Here is an 18812-nt window from a genome sequence, read left to right as displayed (position 1 = left end):
GAATTAGTGGGTATGCCTTGAAATTGATAGCAACATTGTAGAATGAATTATGCAAAGCATATGCAGGAACACGTATCTATTATTATCGGGACAAAGATTCGAAAAGAAACTGCATCTCTAGTCTCCCATATTGTCTCTTGTCTCACATTATCTAATGTTTATCTGGATCCCTCTTTATCTATCCTTCTCTTTGACATTCTTTATGCCTCTTCAATGTTTTTTTCCATATGTCTTTGCAACTCACTATCTTTATTTTCTGCCTCTTCAGAAGCGGACAGGAGTAGATGACAATCCCACAAGAGAATGTGTGTCAGAGGCCCAGCAGATTTTAACTAATCCTGATGCTCAGCTGCATGGCCGTTTCCAGCAGTAAGTGAGAGCTGGCTGGCTGGGGAAGGGCAATGGGCCACCTCCAGAAACAAGCCAGCGCACCTTGTTGGGCCACATCTCAACATAATAATACCAACCATATAGAATCATCAAATCGTACAGCACAGGAGGAGGCCAGTTGGCCCATGTGTCTGTGCCAGCCCTTTCAAAGAACAATCCGATTAATCCCACTCCCCCATTCTTTCCCCATATCCCTGGAATAGGGCAGATCAAGACTAGGCATCGTGAATATAAGGTAGTCACTAATAAATCCAACAAGGAATTCAGGAGAAACTTCTTTACCTAGAGCAGTCATAATGTGGAACTCTCTATCACAAGGAGTAGTTGAGGGGAATAGCATAGATGGTGGTGTAGTGGTAATGTCAATAGACTAGTAATACAGATGTCTGGGCTAATGGGTTCAAATCCTACCACAGCAGCTGGTGGAAGTTAAATTCAATATATAAATCTGGAATATAGAGGTTGACTGTGATAACTGATGTTGTAAAAACCCATCTGATTCCCTAATATCCTTTAGCAAAGAAAATCTGCCATTCCTACCTGGTCTGGCCTACATGTAACTGCCCTCTGAAATGGCCCAGCAAGCCACTCAGTTCAAAGGCAATTAGGGATGGGCAACAAATGCTGGCCTTGCCAGTGACAGCCTCATCCCATGAAAGAATAAAATTTAAAAATTGCATTTATGGGGAACCTGGTAAACATGAGGGAGGAAGGAATAGAAGGATATGGTGGTAGGGTTACATAAGCTTGTGTGGGGCATTAAACACCAACATGAACCTGTTGAGCTGAATGGCCTATTTCTGTATTGTATATTCTATGTAATTCTAGGTAATCATTTGTACTTCAATTTGAACATATATATATATATATATATAAAAAGAAAAATAGTAGTTGCTAAAGATAAGTGCCAAAAAAATTACTGGCAAAGATGTGTTTGCAAGTAAGGTTTTAGAAGTGATGGGTGTTGGGTTATGCAAATTACACTATAATTACTAAGGTGGGTAAGAGAACACAGTTACAAGAAGAGATTTCCATTTGTCAGATCACCATCTCAAACTCCACCACTTATAGTCAAAGGTTAAACTTGCGTAAGGTCTTATATCACAGTTGCACAAACCAGAGATTTTGTTCAAGGGTATAACTACATGTAATACTGGGATTCACACATAACAGCAGTGCCAAATTGTTAATTTTGCTCATTTATTCACTAGTGCATTTCTAATGGTGTTGTTCAATGTAACTCAAGAGGATATGCCACTTTATAATGGCAGGAAGGTTACACTATGGAGTATATAAATCATGTTATCAGAATGCCTTGAGCAAATACGTAGGATTACATAAGATATCACAGAACTGCTACAGCACAGAAGGGGGCCATTCCACCCATCCAGCCTGTGCTGGCCCTCCAAACGAGCAATTTACCTAGTGCAATTGCATGGAAACTGGCCATTTGGCCCAACCAGTCCATGCTGCCTTTGATGCTCCACTCAAGCTTCCTCCCACCTCTCTTCATCTAAATCTAACATTGTAACCCTCATTCACTTCTCCATCTAGTTTTCCCTTAAATGCATCAATACTATTCACTTTAACCACTCCCTGTGGCAGCAAGTTCCACATTCTCACCAATTCTTGGGTAAAGAAGTCTTTTCTAAGTTTCCTATTGGATTTCTTGCTCACAATCTAATTGACGGCCTCTAGTTTACGCTCTTCCTCACAAGATGAAACTTCACTTTGTATCCACTCTATCAAAACCTTAAGACCTCTATTAGGTGACCCCCTCCACCTCCTTTTTTCAAGAGAAAAGAGAGCCAATCCTTGTATACTCACACATTTGGTATCATCCTTATAAATCTAGTATCATCCTTGTAAATTGTAGCAATTTTCTGAACATCCATTCTGGAAATAATCCAGAATCATTTTAAGCTCAAAGCTTTCAAAGATACACACGAACTTTAAGAACTTCCACAAATCTAACTTTTCTAAAATCATTCACGGGATGTGGGCTTTGCTGGCTGGGCCAGTATTTATTGTCCATCCCTAGTTGCCCTTGAGAAGGTGGTGGTGAGCTGCCTTCTTGAACTGCCGCAGTCCATGTGGTGTAGGTACACCCACGGTGCTGTTTGGGAGGGAGTTCCAGGGTTTTGACCCAGTGACAGTGAAGGAACGACGATATATTTCCAAGTCAGGGTGGTGTGTGACTTGGAGGGCAACTTCCAGGTGGTGGTGTTCCCATCTATCTGTTGCCCTTGTCCTTCTAGATGGTAGTGGCCATGGGTTTGGAAGGTGCTGTCTAAGGAGCTTTGGTGAATTCCTGCAGTGCTTACTGTCCACAGTAAGCAAAGAAACCTAGAATTCATCCAGTATGTTCTGTTGGCACAATAGTCTGAATAATATTCAGAATTGAATGATGAAGTTTATACATGCTTTATAACCTACAGAAACTTTGAATGATATCTTGCTGCCTTTGACAACGATGCAGAAATGTGGTTCTGCGAACCCTGTCCACTTGAGGGTGGCAGGCAGGATCCTGACACTGAGGCCCAACCATAGGCCCACAGCTTTGGAAGGCTGACAGTTCCACTGGTAGAGGTTGGCACTGCTCAGGCAGTAAGGAGAGCAGGAAGGCACCTCAGAGACATGCATCAAATTTGAAAATGCTGAGGGCCAAAGCTGGTAGGCCTTTCTGAACAGAGGAGAAACCCCCTCCGGATGAATTGTCTGGGCACTGCTGCAGTCTTTCTGCCCTGGCCCCATAACTGTGACATGGAACCTCTGGCTTTGACGACCACATGTCTCCACTGAGCTGCCAAGCTAGGCACTAAGCGAGAGGCCACTCAAGCACTGGGAAGATCCCAGCGGAGTCCTTCCCATTCCTATCAATAGGCCCTTAATTGGGAATTCTTGGCTACTTGCCACTGTCCAGCAGGTAGCCACTTCTATTGTTCACCTGCAAGGTCAGCAAGATTGCCTGGAGGCTGGAACGCATTGACCCACTGACCCAATGTTGACCTTTCTGATTTCCCTTCCAGTCCCATCTCCAACCTCCCCTCCAAGGCTCTCATAAGATCTTGCCCTTAGTCCTAAAGGAAATGTAAAAGCAAACCAACCTGAAAGGCACCCCTTTGGCTATGTTGAAAAGTATTTAAATAAGAACCTGCCAATACACTAACAGGTAATTATAAATATGAAATCATAAAGCTTAAATTGCTCTGCATGTAATTAGCCATATTCCACAAAGGGCCATAGGAATCTCTCTCAGTTAGAGAGAGACAGTTGGTTATTTATAGCTAAGGGGGCACCACTCTGCAAACATGGGGCAAGACGAGGAGATAGGCCTCCAGGAACTACCACAGCAGTACAGGGGTTGAACCCACGATACTGGCATCATTCTGCATCACGCTCTAATCATCTAAGGTAACCAACCCCACTAACTGAGCTGAAAGTGAATAATATCTCAACAGACCATTCACACCCTGAACTTATTGAAATGCCAAGTGAATAACCATGCCCACCAATCTAGAAACCCATTCATCCTGAATGTGGTCTTCCCCCACCAACACAGCCCATTTGTCAAAGCACAAATTTGTATAATATGACCACAAGGATAGGGGAAAGAGCACTTCTTGCTTGAACTTTGAGCAATTGTATGCGCAGTTGCAGCAACCTAAGGTTAAGTCAAAGGCCGATGCACAAAATAAGCATAAACTGTTTCTTTTAGAAGACACACACACACAATGCACGCACGCACGCACACATACAGACACACACACACAACGCACGCACACACAACGCACGCCCACACACACAGACACACAATGCACGCACACACACACAGACACACAACACACGCACACACACACAGACACACACACAACACACGCACACACACACACACAGACACACACAACGCACACACACACAGACACATACAACGCACGCACACACACAGACACACAACACACACACACACACACACACAGACACACACACACAACGCACGCACACAGACACACACACAATGCACGCACACACTGACACACAACGCACGCACACACACACAGACACACACACACACACAGACACACACACATAACGCACGCACACACACACATACACACGCATACACACGCACACACACACACAGGCACAGTTAAGGAATTAAAGGGTTCTAAAATTCCATTCCCAGGGATTGACCTTGTGAAGAAATTCTGAATAGAGACGTTGGCAACTCTCAGAGACAACTGTGTGGGTGAGGTTATTTGCTTCGGCTGTAAATGTTTTGTTGTTGTTTGTCCATTGGTATAAATTAGGCTTTAAAATCCAAACAGAACTCAAACTACTTAAGAAAAAATCCTTTCAGCAATAATTTTGGCGAATGCTTGCTGCTTGGTAATTCACAGCTGTTTCCTGGCTGTGTAAGTGACAAGTGATGATTAGTTTGTAAATTTCCCTCATTGCTCAGTTTCTGAACACTTAATGTTAATGTGATATTTCAGCCAATCCTTAAATGAGTTATCAAAATGATGACCATTTTTGCACTGTGACAACTGACAGTACATTCAAGAGGTTGCACGCACACACTTACATAATTGATAATGTGTTATACATCTCCTAAAGACAAGAGAGATTGGAACCAACCAATCTCTTAAAAAAATGGAAAAGCGCAATGCATTAAAGCATCAACTGTCATCAGTCAACTTTAAGCATGTAGAAGCATAGATACAGACACTATAGGGGGAGTTTTAATCACAAAAACAGACAGGTTTGAGTTGGGATTAAAGTCTTAAAGATCAGTACTTCCATTCAAATCCACCCCCAAAACCACTCACTTTAACAGAGAGGTGGGGCGGGAGGGGGGGGTGGGGGAGTGTGGAAGATGGGCAAGCCTGGGAGGTGCTAGGTCATTAAGGTTGAGAAGAGTAGTGACTTAATTCAACAGCTAACTCTCCCTCCCGGTCCTGTGAAGATGTTTTATTAATTAAACTGACCTAACCCAGTTTTGATAAAGGAGCAAAATGGCATTATCGAGGCCCTTAACAAGCAAATAAAACGCAGCCTTGTGGATGCATTTTTGGCAGTGTTAAAAACATCTGGTACAGTCACTAGTATCGAGTGTTGCACTCTATGGATGCGAGAGTTGCATTCTGAAGAGGACGAGGATCTCGGTGGTACCTTGCTTTGCCGTCACAGACAAGGTGGGCCATGTGGCCTCTTTCTGTGCCGTAAGCTTTCTATGAGAGGAGGATGACAGCTTTTGGAATGTGGGCATGGCGGAGGACGGTCAGAATCAGGATGGACGGAAAGACAAATGAGTGGCTACGTCAAGAGTACAAGTTCAGGAATTAAAAGGGTTGCCAAGTACAGTTATAGAGAGAGAGAGAGAGAGAGAGAGAGAAAAATGGCCAGGTACAGACATTGGAAATGAAGATCCGACAGCCTTGTCCTGGCAACAATTGAAGGAGAGACTGAGAGTGAAAACAGAAGAGGAAGAAAAAAAATCAGATGGATGGATAACATCGAGATGTGGACTGAGGGAGGAGTGATGAAAGCCAGAGGAAAAGTAAGAGGAGGCTCTGGCGAAAATGAATGAATCCACATTTAGAATAAGAATTATCACAACATTTTCCACTAACATTACAAAACTATCAATAGAAAAATATGGGTCACTGCCAATAATCCTGAAGGAACTGTATTTCAGCATTAAATAAGATTTCATTGAAATAAATTAGACACTGTTGGTAGCTGAACATTGCCGATGAGAGTTGTTACATTTTTAAAAATTCATTCATGGGATGTGGGCTTTGCTGGCTGGGCCAGTATTTATTTCCCATCCCTAATTGCCTTTGAGGAGGTGGTGGTGAGCAGCCTTCTTAAACCACTGCAGTCCATGTGGTGTAGGTACACCCACAGTGCTGTTAGGAAGGGAGTTCCCGGATTTTGACCCAGTGACAGTGAAGGAACGGCGATATATTTCCAAGTCAGGATGGTGAGTGACTTGGAGGGAAGCTTCCAAGTGGTGGTGTTCCCATCTATCTGCTGCCCTTGTCCTTCTAGATGGTAGTGGTCGTGGGTTTGGAAGGTGCTGTCGAAGGAGCCTTGGTGAATTCCTGCAGTGCATCTGTAGATGGTACACACTGCTGCTACTGTGTGTTGGTGGTGGAGGGAGTGAATGTTTGTGGATGTGGTGCCAGTCAAGTGGGCTGCTTTGTCCTGGTCGGTGTTCAGCTTCTGGAGTGTTGTGGGACCTGCACTCATCCAGGCAAGTGGGGAGTATTCCATCACACTCCTGACTTGTGCATTGTAGATAGTGGACAGGCTTTGGGGAGTCTGGAGGTGGGTTACTCATCGCACGATTCCTAGCCCCTGTAGCCACAGTATTTATATGGCTAGTCCAGTTCAGTTTCTGCTCAATGGTGACCCCCTAGGATGCTGATAGTGGTGGATTCAGTGATGGTAATGCCACTGAATATCAAGGGGCGATGGTTGGATTCTCTCTTGTTGGAGATGGTCATTGCCTGATACTTGTGTGGCTCGAATGTTACTTGCTACCTATCAGCCCAAGCCTGGATATTGTCCAGGTCTTGCTGCATTTGGACATGGGTTGCTTCAGTATCTGAGGAGTCGCAAATGGTGCTGAACATTGTGCAATCATCAGCGAACATCCCCACTTCTGACCTTATGATGGAAGGAAGATCATTGATGAAGCAGCTGAAGATGGTTGGGCTGAGGACATTACCCTGAAGAACTCCTGCAACAATACATTGGGACTGAGACTGATCTCCAACGACCACAATCACCTTCCTTTGTGCTAGGTATGACTTCAACCAGTGGAGAGATTTCCCCCTAATTCCATTGACTTCAGTTTTGCTAGGGCTCTTTGATGCTATACCTGGTCAAATACTGCCTTGATGTCAAGGGCAGTCACTCTCACCTCACCTCGGGAGTTCAGCTCTTCTGTCCATGTTTGGAGCGAGTCTGTAATGAGGTGAGGAGCTGAGTGGCCCTGGCTTAACCCAAACTAAGCGTCAATGAGCAGGTTATTGCTGAGTAAGTGCCACTTGATAGCACTGTCAATGACTCTTTCCATCACTTTGCTGAAGGGGCGGTAATTGGCCGGGTCGGATTTGTCCTGCTTTTTGTGTACAGGATATAGCTGGACAATTTTCCACTTTGCCAGGTAGATGCAATTGATGTAGCTGTACTGGAACAGCTTGGCTAGGGGCGCAGCAAGTTCCGGAGCACAGGTTTTCAGCAGTATTGCCGGAATATTGTCAGGGCCCATAGCCTTTGCAGTATCTAGGCAGGAAGGCTGAAAAGCAGGGTATTACCTAAAAGGAGCATGATTTCAGAGCTTCCAGGTGCAGAGGGATCTAAGTGTTCTAGTGCATGAGTCACAAAAGGTTAGTATGCATGTACAGCAAGTAATTAAGAAGGCTAATGGAATGCTATCCTTTATTACGAGAGGAATTGAACATAAAAGTAAGGATGTTATGCTTCAGTTATACAGGGCACTGGTGAGACCACATCTCAAATAGTGTGCACAGTTTTAGTCTCCTTATTTAAGGAAGGGCGTAAATGCATTGGAGGCGGTTCAGAGGAGGTTTACTAGATTGATACCTGGAATGAACGGGTTGTCTTATGAGGAAAGGTTGGACAGACTGAGTTCGTTTCCACTGGAGTTTAGAAGAGTGAGGGGTGACTTGGTAGTATATAAGGTCCTAAACAATATTAACAAGGTGGATGTGGAAAGGATGTTTCCTCTGGTGAGTGAGTGCAGACTAGGGGGCACTGTTTTAAAATTAGGGGTCGTCCTTTTAGGACAGAGATGTGGAGAATTTTTTTCTCTCGGAGGGATGTGCGGCTTTGGAACTCTCTGCCTCAGAAGGTGGTGGAGGAGGGGTCATTGAATATCTTTAAGGCAAAGGAATCAAAGGTTATTGGGGGTAGATGGGAATGTGGAAATCAAAACACAAGAAGATCAGCCATAATCTTATTGAATGGTGGAGCAGGCTTGAGGGGCCGAATGGCCCACTTCTGCTCCTATTTTATATGTTCGTATGCATGTTCGACTGAAGAGCTTAGATCTGACCCGTTGGCTGTGGGATCGCTTAGCTCTTTCATCACATGTTACTTCCGCTGTTCGGCATGCAAGTAGTCCTGTGCTGTAACTTCACCAGGTTGACGCCTCATTTTTAGGTATGCCTAGTGCTGCTCCTGGCATGGCCCTCCTGCACTCTTCATTGAACCAGGGTTGATCCCCCGGCATGATGGTAATGGTAGAATGGGGGATATACTAGGCCATGAGGTTACAGATTGTGGTTGTATACAATTCTGCTGCTGCTGATGGCCTACAGCGCCTCATGGATGCCCATTTTTAAGTTGCTGGATCTGTTTGAAATCTATCCCATTTAGCACGGTGGTACTGCCACTCAACACGATGGAGGGTATCCTCAATGTGGAGACGACTTCATCTCCACAAGGACTGTGCGTTGGTCACTCCTACTAATATTGTCACGGACAGATGTATCTGCGGCAGATAGATTGGCTAGGATGAGGTCAAATATGTTTTTCCCTCTTGTTGGTTCCATCACCACCTGCCAAAGACCCAGCCTAGCAGCTATGACCTTTAGGACTTGGCCAGCTCGGTCAGAAGTTGTGCTACTGAGCCACTCTTGGTGATGGACATTGAAGTTCCCTACCCAGAGTACATTCTGTGTCCTTGCCACCCTCAGTGCTTCCTCCAAGTGGTGTTCAACATGGAGGAGCACTGATTCATCAGTTGAGGGGGGAACGGTAGGCGGTAACCATCAGGAGATTTCATTGCCCGTGTTTGACCTGATGCCATGAGACTTCATGGAGTCCAGAGCTGATGTTGAAGACTCCCAGGACAACTCCCTCCCGACTGTATACCACTGTGCCGCCACCTCTGGTGGATCTGTCCTGTTGATGGGACAGGACATACCCAAGGATGGTGATGGTGGTACCCGGGACATTATCTGTAAGATATGATTCTGCAAGTATGAGTATGTCAGGCTATTGCTTGACTAGTCTGTGGGACAGCTCCATTAATTTTGGCACAAGCCCCCAGATGTTAGTAAGGAGGACTTTGTAGGGTCGACAGGGCTCGCTGTGCATTGTCATTTCTGGTGCCTAGGTCATTGTCAGGTGGTCCATTCCATTTCATTCCTTTTAGACTTTGTAGCTGTTTGATACAACTGAGTGGCTTGCTGGGCTATTTAAGAGTCAACGACATTGCTGTGGGTCTGGAGTCACATATAGACCAGACTAGGTAAGGATGGCAGATTTCCTTCCCTGAAGGACATTATTGAATCAGATGGGTTTTATCGACAATCAACAATGGTTTTGTGGTCACCATTAGACTAGATTTTTTAAATTCCAGATTTATTGAATCCATGTCCCCCGAGTATTAGCCTGGGCCTCTAGATGACTAGTTCAGTGACATTACCATTACGCCGCCGCCTCCCACCTAATTAAATCCCTTAATTCCCTTAGTACCCAAAAATCTATTGACCTTGGTCTTGAATATACTCAATCACAGCTCTTAAGGGGTAGAGAAATCCAAAGATTCACAGCCCTTCTCAACCTAAGAACATAAGAAACAGAAGCAGGGTTACACAATACCCCTCAAGCCTGCACTGCCACATTTGATCATGGCTGATTATCGGTCTTAAATCCATGTTCTAGGCCTGCTCCCCATGTCCCTGGAATCCATGAGAGGCCAAATATCATCTATCTCAGCTTTGAGCATATTCAACAATGAAACATCCACAACCCTCTGGGGTAGAGAATTCCAAAGATTCACAACCCTTTGAGTAAAGAAATTTCTCCTCATCTCAGTCCTAAATGCTCAGCCTCTTATCCTGAGGCTGTGCCCAGTGATCTAGGATCTCCGACAGGGGAAACAACCTCTCAGTGTCTACCCTGTCAACTCCCTTTAGAAGTTTGCATATTTCAAAGAGATCACCTGTCATTCTTCTAAACTCCAGAGAGTATAGGCCCAACTCAGCCTCTCATCATAGGACAACCCTCTCATTCCAGGTGCCAATCTCGTGAACTTTTGCTGTGCTGCCTCCAAGGAAAGTACATCCTTCCTTAAAAATGGAGACTGAAAGTGCACACGGTACTCCAGGTGTGGTCTCGCCAAAGCCTGGTGCAATTGCGGTAAGACTTCCTTATACCTATACTCTAATCCGCTTGCAATACACGTCAACATGCCATTTGCCTTCCTAACTGCCTGCTGTACCTGCAAGCTAACTTTCTGTGTTCCTTGATCAAGGACACCCAAGTCCCTCTGACGACCAACATTTTTTGAGTGAAGCAATTTTTCCTCATCTCTGTCCTGAAAATCCTAAAAACAAGCTTGGCAGGTAATAAAGGGGAATCATTGGAGCAGAAGAGTAAAGCAAACTATTCTACTAACATGCTAAGGCAGACATGTCAACTTACTGGGCTTCCATCCACGCCTGGCGATCCCCTCTCCCCAAAATTTCCTGGAAATCCCTGTGGGGAGGAGAAACATGTTATCAGCACAAAGAACAGAAAACCAGTTTCGCAAGAATAAAGAAGCATCGCTTTTAGCTGAAATATCCACTGTGATTTTCAGTTCAGAGCTGCCAACTCTGTACAGATTATCATTCTCACACAGGTTACTCTGTAGCAAAGGCTCTTTGGTCTGGTTTGAAAAATAGTTTCACCAACCCTGGGTTACCATTAGGCAGGTGTGCCATTTCCCTTGGGGGTTGGTGGTGGGGGTGGGGGGGGGTGGGGGCTGATGTTCATGGGTCCAGTTCAAAGGTTTAGTTTGGTCCCCCTACATTTTACCAGAAAATAATATTGAAAGCTACCGACTTAATCTGGTATCAAAACCATACATTTTTTGCCTGGAACCAATTATACAATTTCCTTCATGGTTTTGGAAGCCTTCAATCAGGTTGTCTCGAAGTCCCCTTTCCCAAAGAATGTCAACCCAATCATTTTTAACCTGTTGTCATGACTTCAATTTCTGATAACTACTGTCAACTTTTGAAGCTTGTATTCTGACACCCATCTTGGTCATTCTTGGGAGAGCAGTAGGAGTTGGCTCCCTGCGTTTGTTCTACTAAAACCCAATTCTTCTCCTTGTGGCAGAATAATGGTTCTCCTAGGGTACATGCTCACAGGTACCAGTCTCCCAGTAAAAGGATAAACTTCAGGTGCAGATCCATGTCCCCTATCAAAGTAAATAATATCCTGTCAGCGATTAGGCCACCAAAATTACACACAGTTAAGTAGATGGATCGGACAACCCTTGTCGTTTTGAAAGCTGGGGTGATTTCAATGAGACAGATTAAAATGCTGCAAATGTTTTCGCTTTTGACAAATAAGCAGCTTTGGTCAAAATGCACGCACTTTGTTAAATACTCACAAGGGTGGACTTGCTGTACTTCAGCAGGGTGAAACAGGCTCCTAGTTAATCACCATACCAGAGCTTCTTTCCACTAAAGTTTACAGGACAAAGGTTCAAGTGCTTTCTGGCAACTTGTTTCCTAGTCTCACTTTCACATTTTAATTGGTATGAAATGATAAAACCTTGGCGATATTTTCCAAGGTAGCGGAACATAGACAGCCGATTCGCTATGAGCTCATATTGCACTGCTGCCTCAGACCAATTTCACCTCCACTGGCCCGAAATTTTCGCTTGTCGGGCACGCACGATCGGCGAGCCTGGGAGCAGACGGGAAACGGGCCCCTGGCTGCGATCGGCCCCCGACCGCGATTTCATGCTGGCTGGCCAATTAGCGGCGCCCGGAGAAAAGCTCAGCGCTGCCGGTGGGGGAGGGAAGAGGGCGGGTACTGACGTCACCGCGGGTGCTGGTGAGCCCTTCCAGTGAGCTCCCTGAAGGCAGACAGCTGCCCCAGGGAGCTGCAGATCTCCAGAGAATAAACGAAACAACAAAAATGCTGCAAAATACACCCCTGCAGCACAATCAAGCAACCGAAAGCAAACCCTCATAAAAAAATATCTCTTTCCATTTAATTTCCTCGCAGGGATTTCATCCTGCCCTGGATCGAGGTTTGAGCAAAAATGGGAACGGCGCCTGGCCGATTGGCCCTTCCGCCAACCGTAAAAGTGGGCGGACCACAGAAAATTGCTTTCAATTGCCTCCTTAGTGGGCTTAATTGCCCGCTTAATTGTCGGTGGGCTCGCTTCCGACTGCTGTGTGTGAGATATCGTGCGGGTGTGCGATGATGTTGGGCCACTCGACCGATGGCATCTCGGGCTATTTCACAGCCGGGCGGGTCGGGCATGTGCCCGCCCGCGGGGCGTGAAATTCTGGTCATTATGTTTTATGAGATTCATTGGGGGTAATTTTGACTTTGGGTGTTAGCTTAAAATGGCTGACAGCTGTACAACTCTCTCAATTTTCATTTCCACTGACTTCCAAAGATTTTCAAAGGAGGGGTGACCACAAGCTTGAATGAAGAGGTGGAATTTAAGTAGGCCGAGAGAGAGAAGTGGAGAGGTTTAGGTAGGAAATTCCTGAGTTTGGGGTCTAGGCAGCTGAAGGCACAACCGCCAAAGATGTGACAGAAGTAGGGGGAGATGCACAAGAGGTCAAAGTCAGGGTCACTAGCACTGCAGCAACACTGAATTTACTTTATATTTTCGTGACGCCCGGTGTTGTTTTAGATCATCTAGGCAACAGGATTCAATGTAGCACTGGAAAATAATAAGGCACCTGAAATACCATTGTAGACCTCCACCCACCGTCCCCTGACGTTGAAATATTGGACTCTTTTCAGAGCTTGCCTGGGCTATCTTGCCTTTTGCAAGCACATATCAGGAAATAGCATGTGCAATTCTCGCAGTTTTCCATCAATTAAAACCCTGTATTGCGCACACAAAATCATCCAATATGTGTTGGCAGTATGCATGGTGCCTAGCTGCCAAAACCATACTTGGAAAATTACACCCAATACAGAAAAACTACCTCTAATGTTCCAGTAGGATTTACTTGACGATAGCGACCAAAAGTTTTTGGGGCATGTGACTAAACCTTTACACATGTTAATCAGTCAGGGATCAGAGTTGTACACATGTCTGATCAAAACTTTGATTGAACCAACCGAAAGATAAGTAAATCAGCGTGTGAAGTTTAGAGACAAGGCCAGGATGTGAAGCCCAGCATTAGCACAAGGAATGAATTTGACAGTAACACCAATCTCATATATACCCGTTACTTTGAGGCAGTACCTGCAGTCATTAAAATGTGTTTCAATATTTTTCTATTTTCTGAAACACAGCACAATAGCATCTGCTGATAGTGTAAAAATTGTACAGTATTGGGCAAAATCTTCTGCCCAGCTGTAATCAATAGATAGCTTTACCAGGGAGTACATTTTTCACGATGGACCGTAAGAACTGAGGAAATTGAGAGATCACTGGAAAGAAATGCATCTCGTGTCAGTGTCTAGTGCGAAGTGAGCAGTGGGATCGGAGCATGCACCTTGAGTCATTAGTTAATAAATTAAATAAAGTACAATAGTGATGGGAGGACGGGCGATGTGTTGCTACTGCAGCATGTGGGAGCTGCTATACACCAAGGTGATCCAGAGTGAACACATCTGTAGTAAGTATTTGCAGCTCGAGGAACTTCGGATCAGAGTTGAGGAGCTGAAGTCCGAGCTGCAGACATTGTGGCACATCAGGGAGGGGGAAAGTTACTTGAACACTTTGCTCCAGGAGGCAGTCACACCCCTCAGATTAGGTCATTCAAATTTGGTCTGTTATCTGGGCCAGGAGGGTGTGACTGCAGGTGAGGCAGGTATGGGGGCCCAGGGGGTAGCGTTCGAGAGGGCTCGGCCCCTGCAATTGTCCAACAGTTATGAGGTTCTTGCAAGCTGTGTGGGTGAGACCAGGGACTGCAAGGAGGATGAGTGAACTGACCATAGCACTGTGGTACAGGGAGCCATTCAAGTGGGGGGAGGAAATAGGAACGTAGTAGTGGTCGGGGATAGATACAATTCTCTGCAGCCGTGAGCATGAGTCCTGAAGGCTGTGTTGCCTGCCCGATGCCAGGGTTAAGGACATCTCCTCTGGGCTGGAGAGGAACTTGAAGTGGGAGGGGAGGGATCCAGTTGTCGTCTTCCACGTTGGTACCAACGACATTGATAGGACTAGAAAGGAGGTTCTGCTGAAAGAATTTGAACAGTCAGGAGCTAAATTAAAAAGCAGAACCTCCAAGGTAATAATCTCAGGATTTCTACCTGAGCCACAGGAAACTGGCATAGGGTAAATAAAGTCAAGGAGTTAAATGCGTGGCTCAAAGATTGGTGTGGGAGGAATGGGTTTCAGTTAATGGGGCACTGGCATCAGTACTGGGGTGGAAGGGAGCTGTTCCAGTGGGATGGGCTTCAGTTGAACCATGCCTGGACCATGTCCTGGAAAATCGAATAACTAGGGCTGGAGAGAGGGTTTTAAACTAAATAGAGGGGGAGGAGGGTTCCGGAGAGGGGATACGTAGACTTACAAAGCAAAAGGATGTGGCAGCATTGCAGGACAGCTATTTAGGCAATGATACCCAGAGTGTGACAGGAAGGGACAGTGTACAAACATAAAAAAACAGCAGCAAATAGGGTCAAAGGGAGAAAAAATGGTAAAAAGGAAAAATTAATGGCTCTTTACTTAAATGCATGTAGTATTCGGAACACAATAAATGAATTAACGGCACAAATAGAGATTAATGGGTATGATCTTATAGCCATTACGAGACAGGGGTTCAAGGAGATCAAAGCTGGGAACTAAATATTCAGCGGTATGTGACTTTTCAAAAGGACGGGCAGGAAGGAAAGGGTGGTGGGGTAGCTTTGTTAGTAGGAGATAGAATAAGTATGATAGCAATAAATGATCTTGGATCGGAAGATGTAGAATCCATATGGGTGGAGGTAAGAAATAACAAGGGGAAGAAGACACTGGTGGGAGCAACCTATCGGCCGCCTAACAGTAGCTATAATGTAGGACAGAGAATAAATCAGGAGATAATAAGGGCATGTTAAAAAAAAACCAGTACATTAATCATGGGTGACTTTAATCTTTATGTAGATTGGGAAAATCAAATTGGCAGTGGTTCGATGGGCCAAAGGGCCTTTTTTCAATGGGCCTTATTCTGTGCTGTAGACCTCTATGACTCTATGAGGTAGTCACAAGCAAGAATTCAGAGTGTATTCAGGGCAGTTTCCTAGAACAATATGTTGTGGATCCAACCAGGGATCAGGCTATTTTGATCAGGTAATATGTAATGAGGCAAGTTTAATAAAAGATCTAGGAGTAAAAGATCCCCCACAAAACAGTGGCCATAACATGGTAGAATTTAGCATTCAGTTTGAGAGTGAGAAACTTGGGTCGGACACAACTGTGCTGAACTTAAATAAAGGTAATTACAAAGGAATGAGGGCAGAGTTGGCTGGAGTGGGCTGGGAAAGGAGTTTAGCAGAAAAGACAGTTGATGAACAATGACAGACATTAAAGAAAATAGTTCATGACTCATAACAAAGGTAAATCCCAGTGAGGAAGAAGGATTCTAGGAAGGGGATAAACCAACCATGGTTAACCAAGAAAGTTAATGATAATATCAAATTGAAAGAAAAAAAACATATAATGTGGCAAAGATTAGTGGTAATCTGGAGGTTTGGGAAAGTTTTAAAAATCAACAAAAGATGACCAAAAAAATAGAGGGAGAAAATAAACTTTGAGGGTAAACTAGCAAGTAAAATAAAAACAGACAGTAAGAGTTTATTTAAATATTTAAAAAGGAAGAGAGAGGCCAAAGTGAACATAGGCCCCATAGAGGATGAGGCTGCAGAAATCATAATAGAGAACCAGGAAATGGCAGGGGAGTTGAATAAATACTTTGCATCGGTCTTCACGACAGAAGACACTAATAGCATTCCAAAAATACTAAATAATCAAGGGCAAAAGGAGGGGATAGAATAAATATAATGAATTAACACTAGAGAAAAAGTACTAGGGAAACTAATGGGGCTAAAGGCTGATAAGTCCCCTGGACCTAATGGGTTGCATCCGAGGATATTAAAGGAAGTAGCTACAGAGATAGTGGATGCACTGGTAGTAATCTTCCAAGAATCCTTAGATTCTGGAAAAGTCCCAGAGGATTGGAAAACTGCCAATGTAACACCCTTATTCAAAAAGGGAGAAAGATAAAAAAAAACAGGTGACTATAAGCCAATTAGCTTAACATCTGTCATTGGGAAAATGTTAGAGTCTATTATAAAGGATGTAATAGCAGAGCATTTAGAAATGCATAATATAATCAAGCAGAGTCAGCATGGCTTCATGAAGGGGAAATCTTGCCTGACAAATTTATTAGAATTCTTTGAGGAGGCAACATGCAGGGTAGATAATAGGGAACCAGTAGATGTAATATATTTGGATTTCCAAAAGACATTCAATAAGGTACCGCACATAAGGTTACTTAATAAGATAAGAGCCCATGGTGTTGGGGGTAGTATATTAGCATGGATAGAGGGTTGGCTAACTAATAGAAGACAGAGAGTTGGGATAAGGGGGGCATTTTCAGGATGGCAACCTGTAACTAGTGGAGTGCCACAGGGATCAGTGCTGGGGCCACAATTATTTACAATATATATTAATGATTTGGATGAGGGAAATGAATGTACTATAGCCAAGTTTGCAGATGACACAAAAATAGTTGGGCAGGCAAGTGGTGAGGATGACACAAAGAGTCTACGGAGGGACATAGACAGGTTAAGTGAGTGGGTAAAAATTTGGCAGATGGAATACAATGTAGGAAAATGTGAGATTATGCACTTTGGCAGGAAGAATAGAGGCGCTGAATATTATTTAAATGGAGAAAGACTGCAAAAAGCTGCAGCACAGGGATTTGGGGGTCCTCATGCATAAATCCCAAAAAGCTAACATACAAGTTCAGCAGGTAATAGGGAAGGCAAATGGAACATTGGCCTTTATTTCAAAGGGAATGGAGTATAAAAGTAGGGAAGTCTTGCTAAAACTATACAAGGCACCAGTTAGACCACACCTAGAATACTGTGAACAGTTTTGGTCCCCTTGACTCAGGAAAGATATACTGGCATTGGAGGCAGTCCAGAGAAGGTTCACTAAGTTGATCCTGGGTATGGAGGGATTTTCTTATGAGGAGAGGTTGAGTAGGTTGGGCCTGTACTCATTGGAGTTTAGAAGAATGAGAGGCGACCTTATTGAAACATGTAAGATTCTTAAGGGGCTTGACAGGATAGATGCTGAGAGGTTGTTTCCCTTTGTGGGAGAGTCTGGGACCAGAGGGCATAATCTCAGAGTAAGGGGTCACCCATTTAAGACAGAGATGAGGAAGAATTTCTTCTCTCAGAGGGTAGTGAATCTGTGGAATTCTTTACTGCAGAGGGCTGTAGAGGCTGGGTCGTTAAGTATATTCAAGGCTGAGATAGACAGATTTTTAATCAGTAAGGGAATCAAGGGTTATGGGGAAAAGGCAGGAAAGTGGAGCTCAGGATTGTCAGATCAGCCATGATCCCATTGAATGGCGGAGCAGACTCAATGGGCTGAATGGCCTACTTCTGCTCCTACGTCTTATGGCCCTGAGATGCAAGCCAAGCCCAGCTTATCTCCAGCACCTTCTCCTCTGTAACTGGAAAGATGGAGATGTCTGGAAGGCCACCCCCAGTTCGCTGCCTCTCCCTGGCATTCTGTGCTCACCTCTCCTGCAAAGAGAGAAATCTATGGCTGTGAGCTGCGGAATGCATTGAGAGAATGGAAGGACAGGATCTCTGGGAGGAGTTTGTGCAGCCTGGCGATGAGATGAGGATGAATGTCAGCGGTAACTGGTCAAATGGGAACGTGAGGAAGTGCCTCGACAGAGAGGGATTTATGCACCTGCAACATGTGCTGGTATGAGCAGAGACGTGCAAGAGAAGGTTGGGGAAAGGCAGAGTGAGGCAGTTTGTCCTTGAATATGTCATGCCACTTACCCTTCCTACCCTGACCAGGTCACTAAACTTCTCGTGGCACAGTATCCAGGAGCGAGGCACCACACTTCTGTTGCTGGCCTCCTCTGCCTCCAGCTATGCCTGCTTGTGTTCAGTAACTGCCTTAAACCTCCCATTGACAGGGAACAGAATCCCACTGCAAGCACTTACACCCCACTGCATTATCACCAGGGACGCATCGCTGAAGTGTGGTGCTGCCTTGCCAAGTTGAGCCTCCATCTGTGCAGGTTCTGTTAACAAAACCCCTACCACCCTTCAGACCTGATCAGCGCAGAGTCCCTTTAAAGAGTTAAGCCATCACACCTGCCTGCTCTAATTGGTCGGGAAACACAGAAGTCAGATGCAAATGCAGGGGCTGGTTTAAAAAGCCACTGACAAAC

General features: G+C 44.7%; 1 protein-coding gene across 2 annotated transcripts in view; it reads right to left on the bottom strand.

Annotated features, from left to right (window-relative positions):
• Positions 1 to 18812, bottom strand: part of col27a1b (collagen, type XXVII, alpha 1b) — a 605111-nt gene that overhangs the window by 356208 nt on the left and 230091 nt on the right. For both annotated transcript variants that reach the window (XM_078550110.1, XM_078550108.1), the window contains exon 13: positions 10858 to 10911. In XM_078550110.1, coding sequence (XP_078406236.1) covers positions 10858 to 10911 — 54 coding nt within the window. The remainder of the gene's footprint in view (positions 1 to 10857; positions 10912 to 18812) is intronic.

This window comes from Cetorhinus maximus, chromosome 10 (genome assembly GCF_964194155.1).
Source record: "Cetorhinus maximus chromosome 10, sCetMax3.hap1.1, whole genome shotgun sequence".
Taxonomy (NCBI): Eukaryota; Metazoa; Chordata; class Chondrichthyes; order Lamniformes; family Cetorhinidae; genus Cetorhinus; species Cetorhinus maximus.
This window is presented reverse-complemented; position numbering and strand designations above follow the sequence as displayed.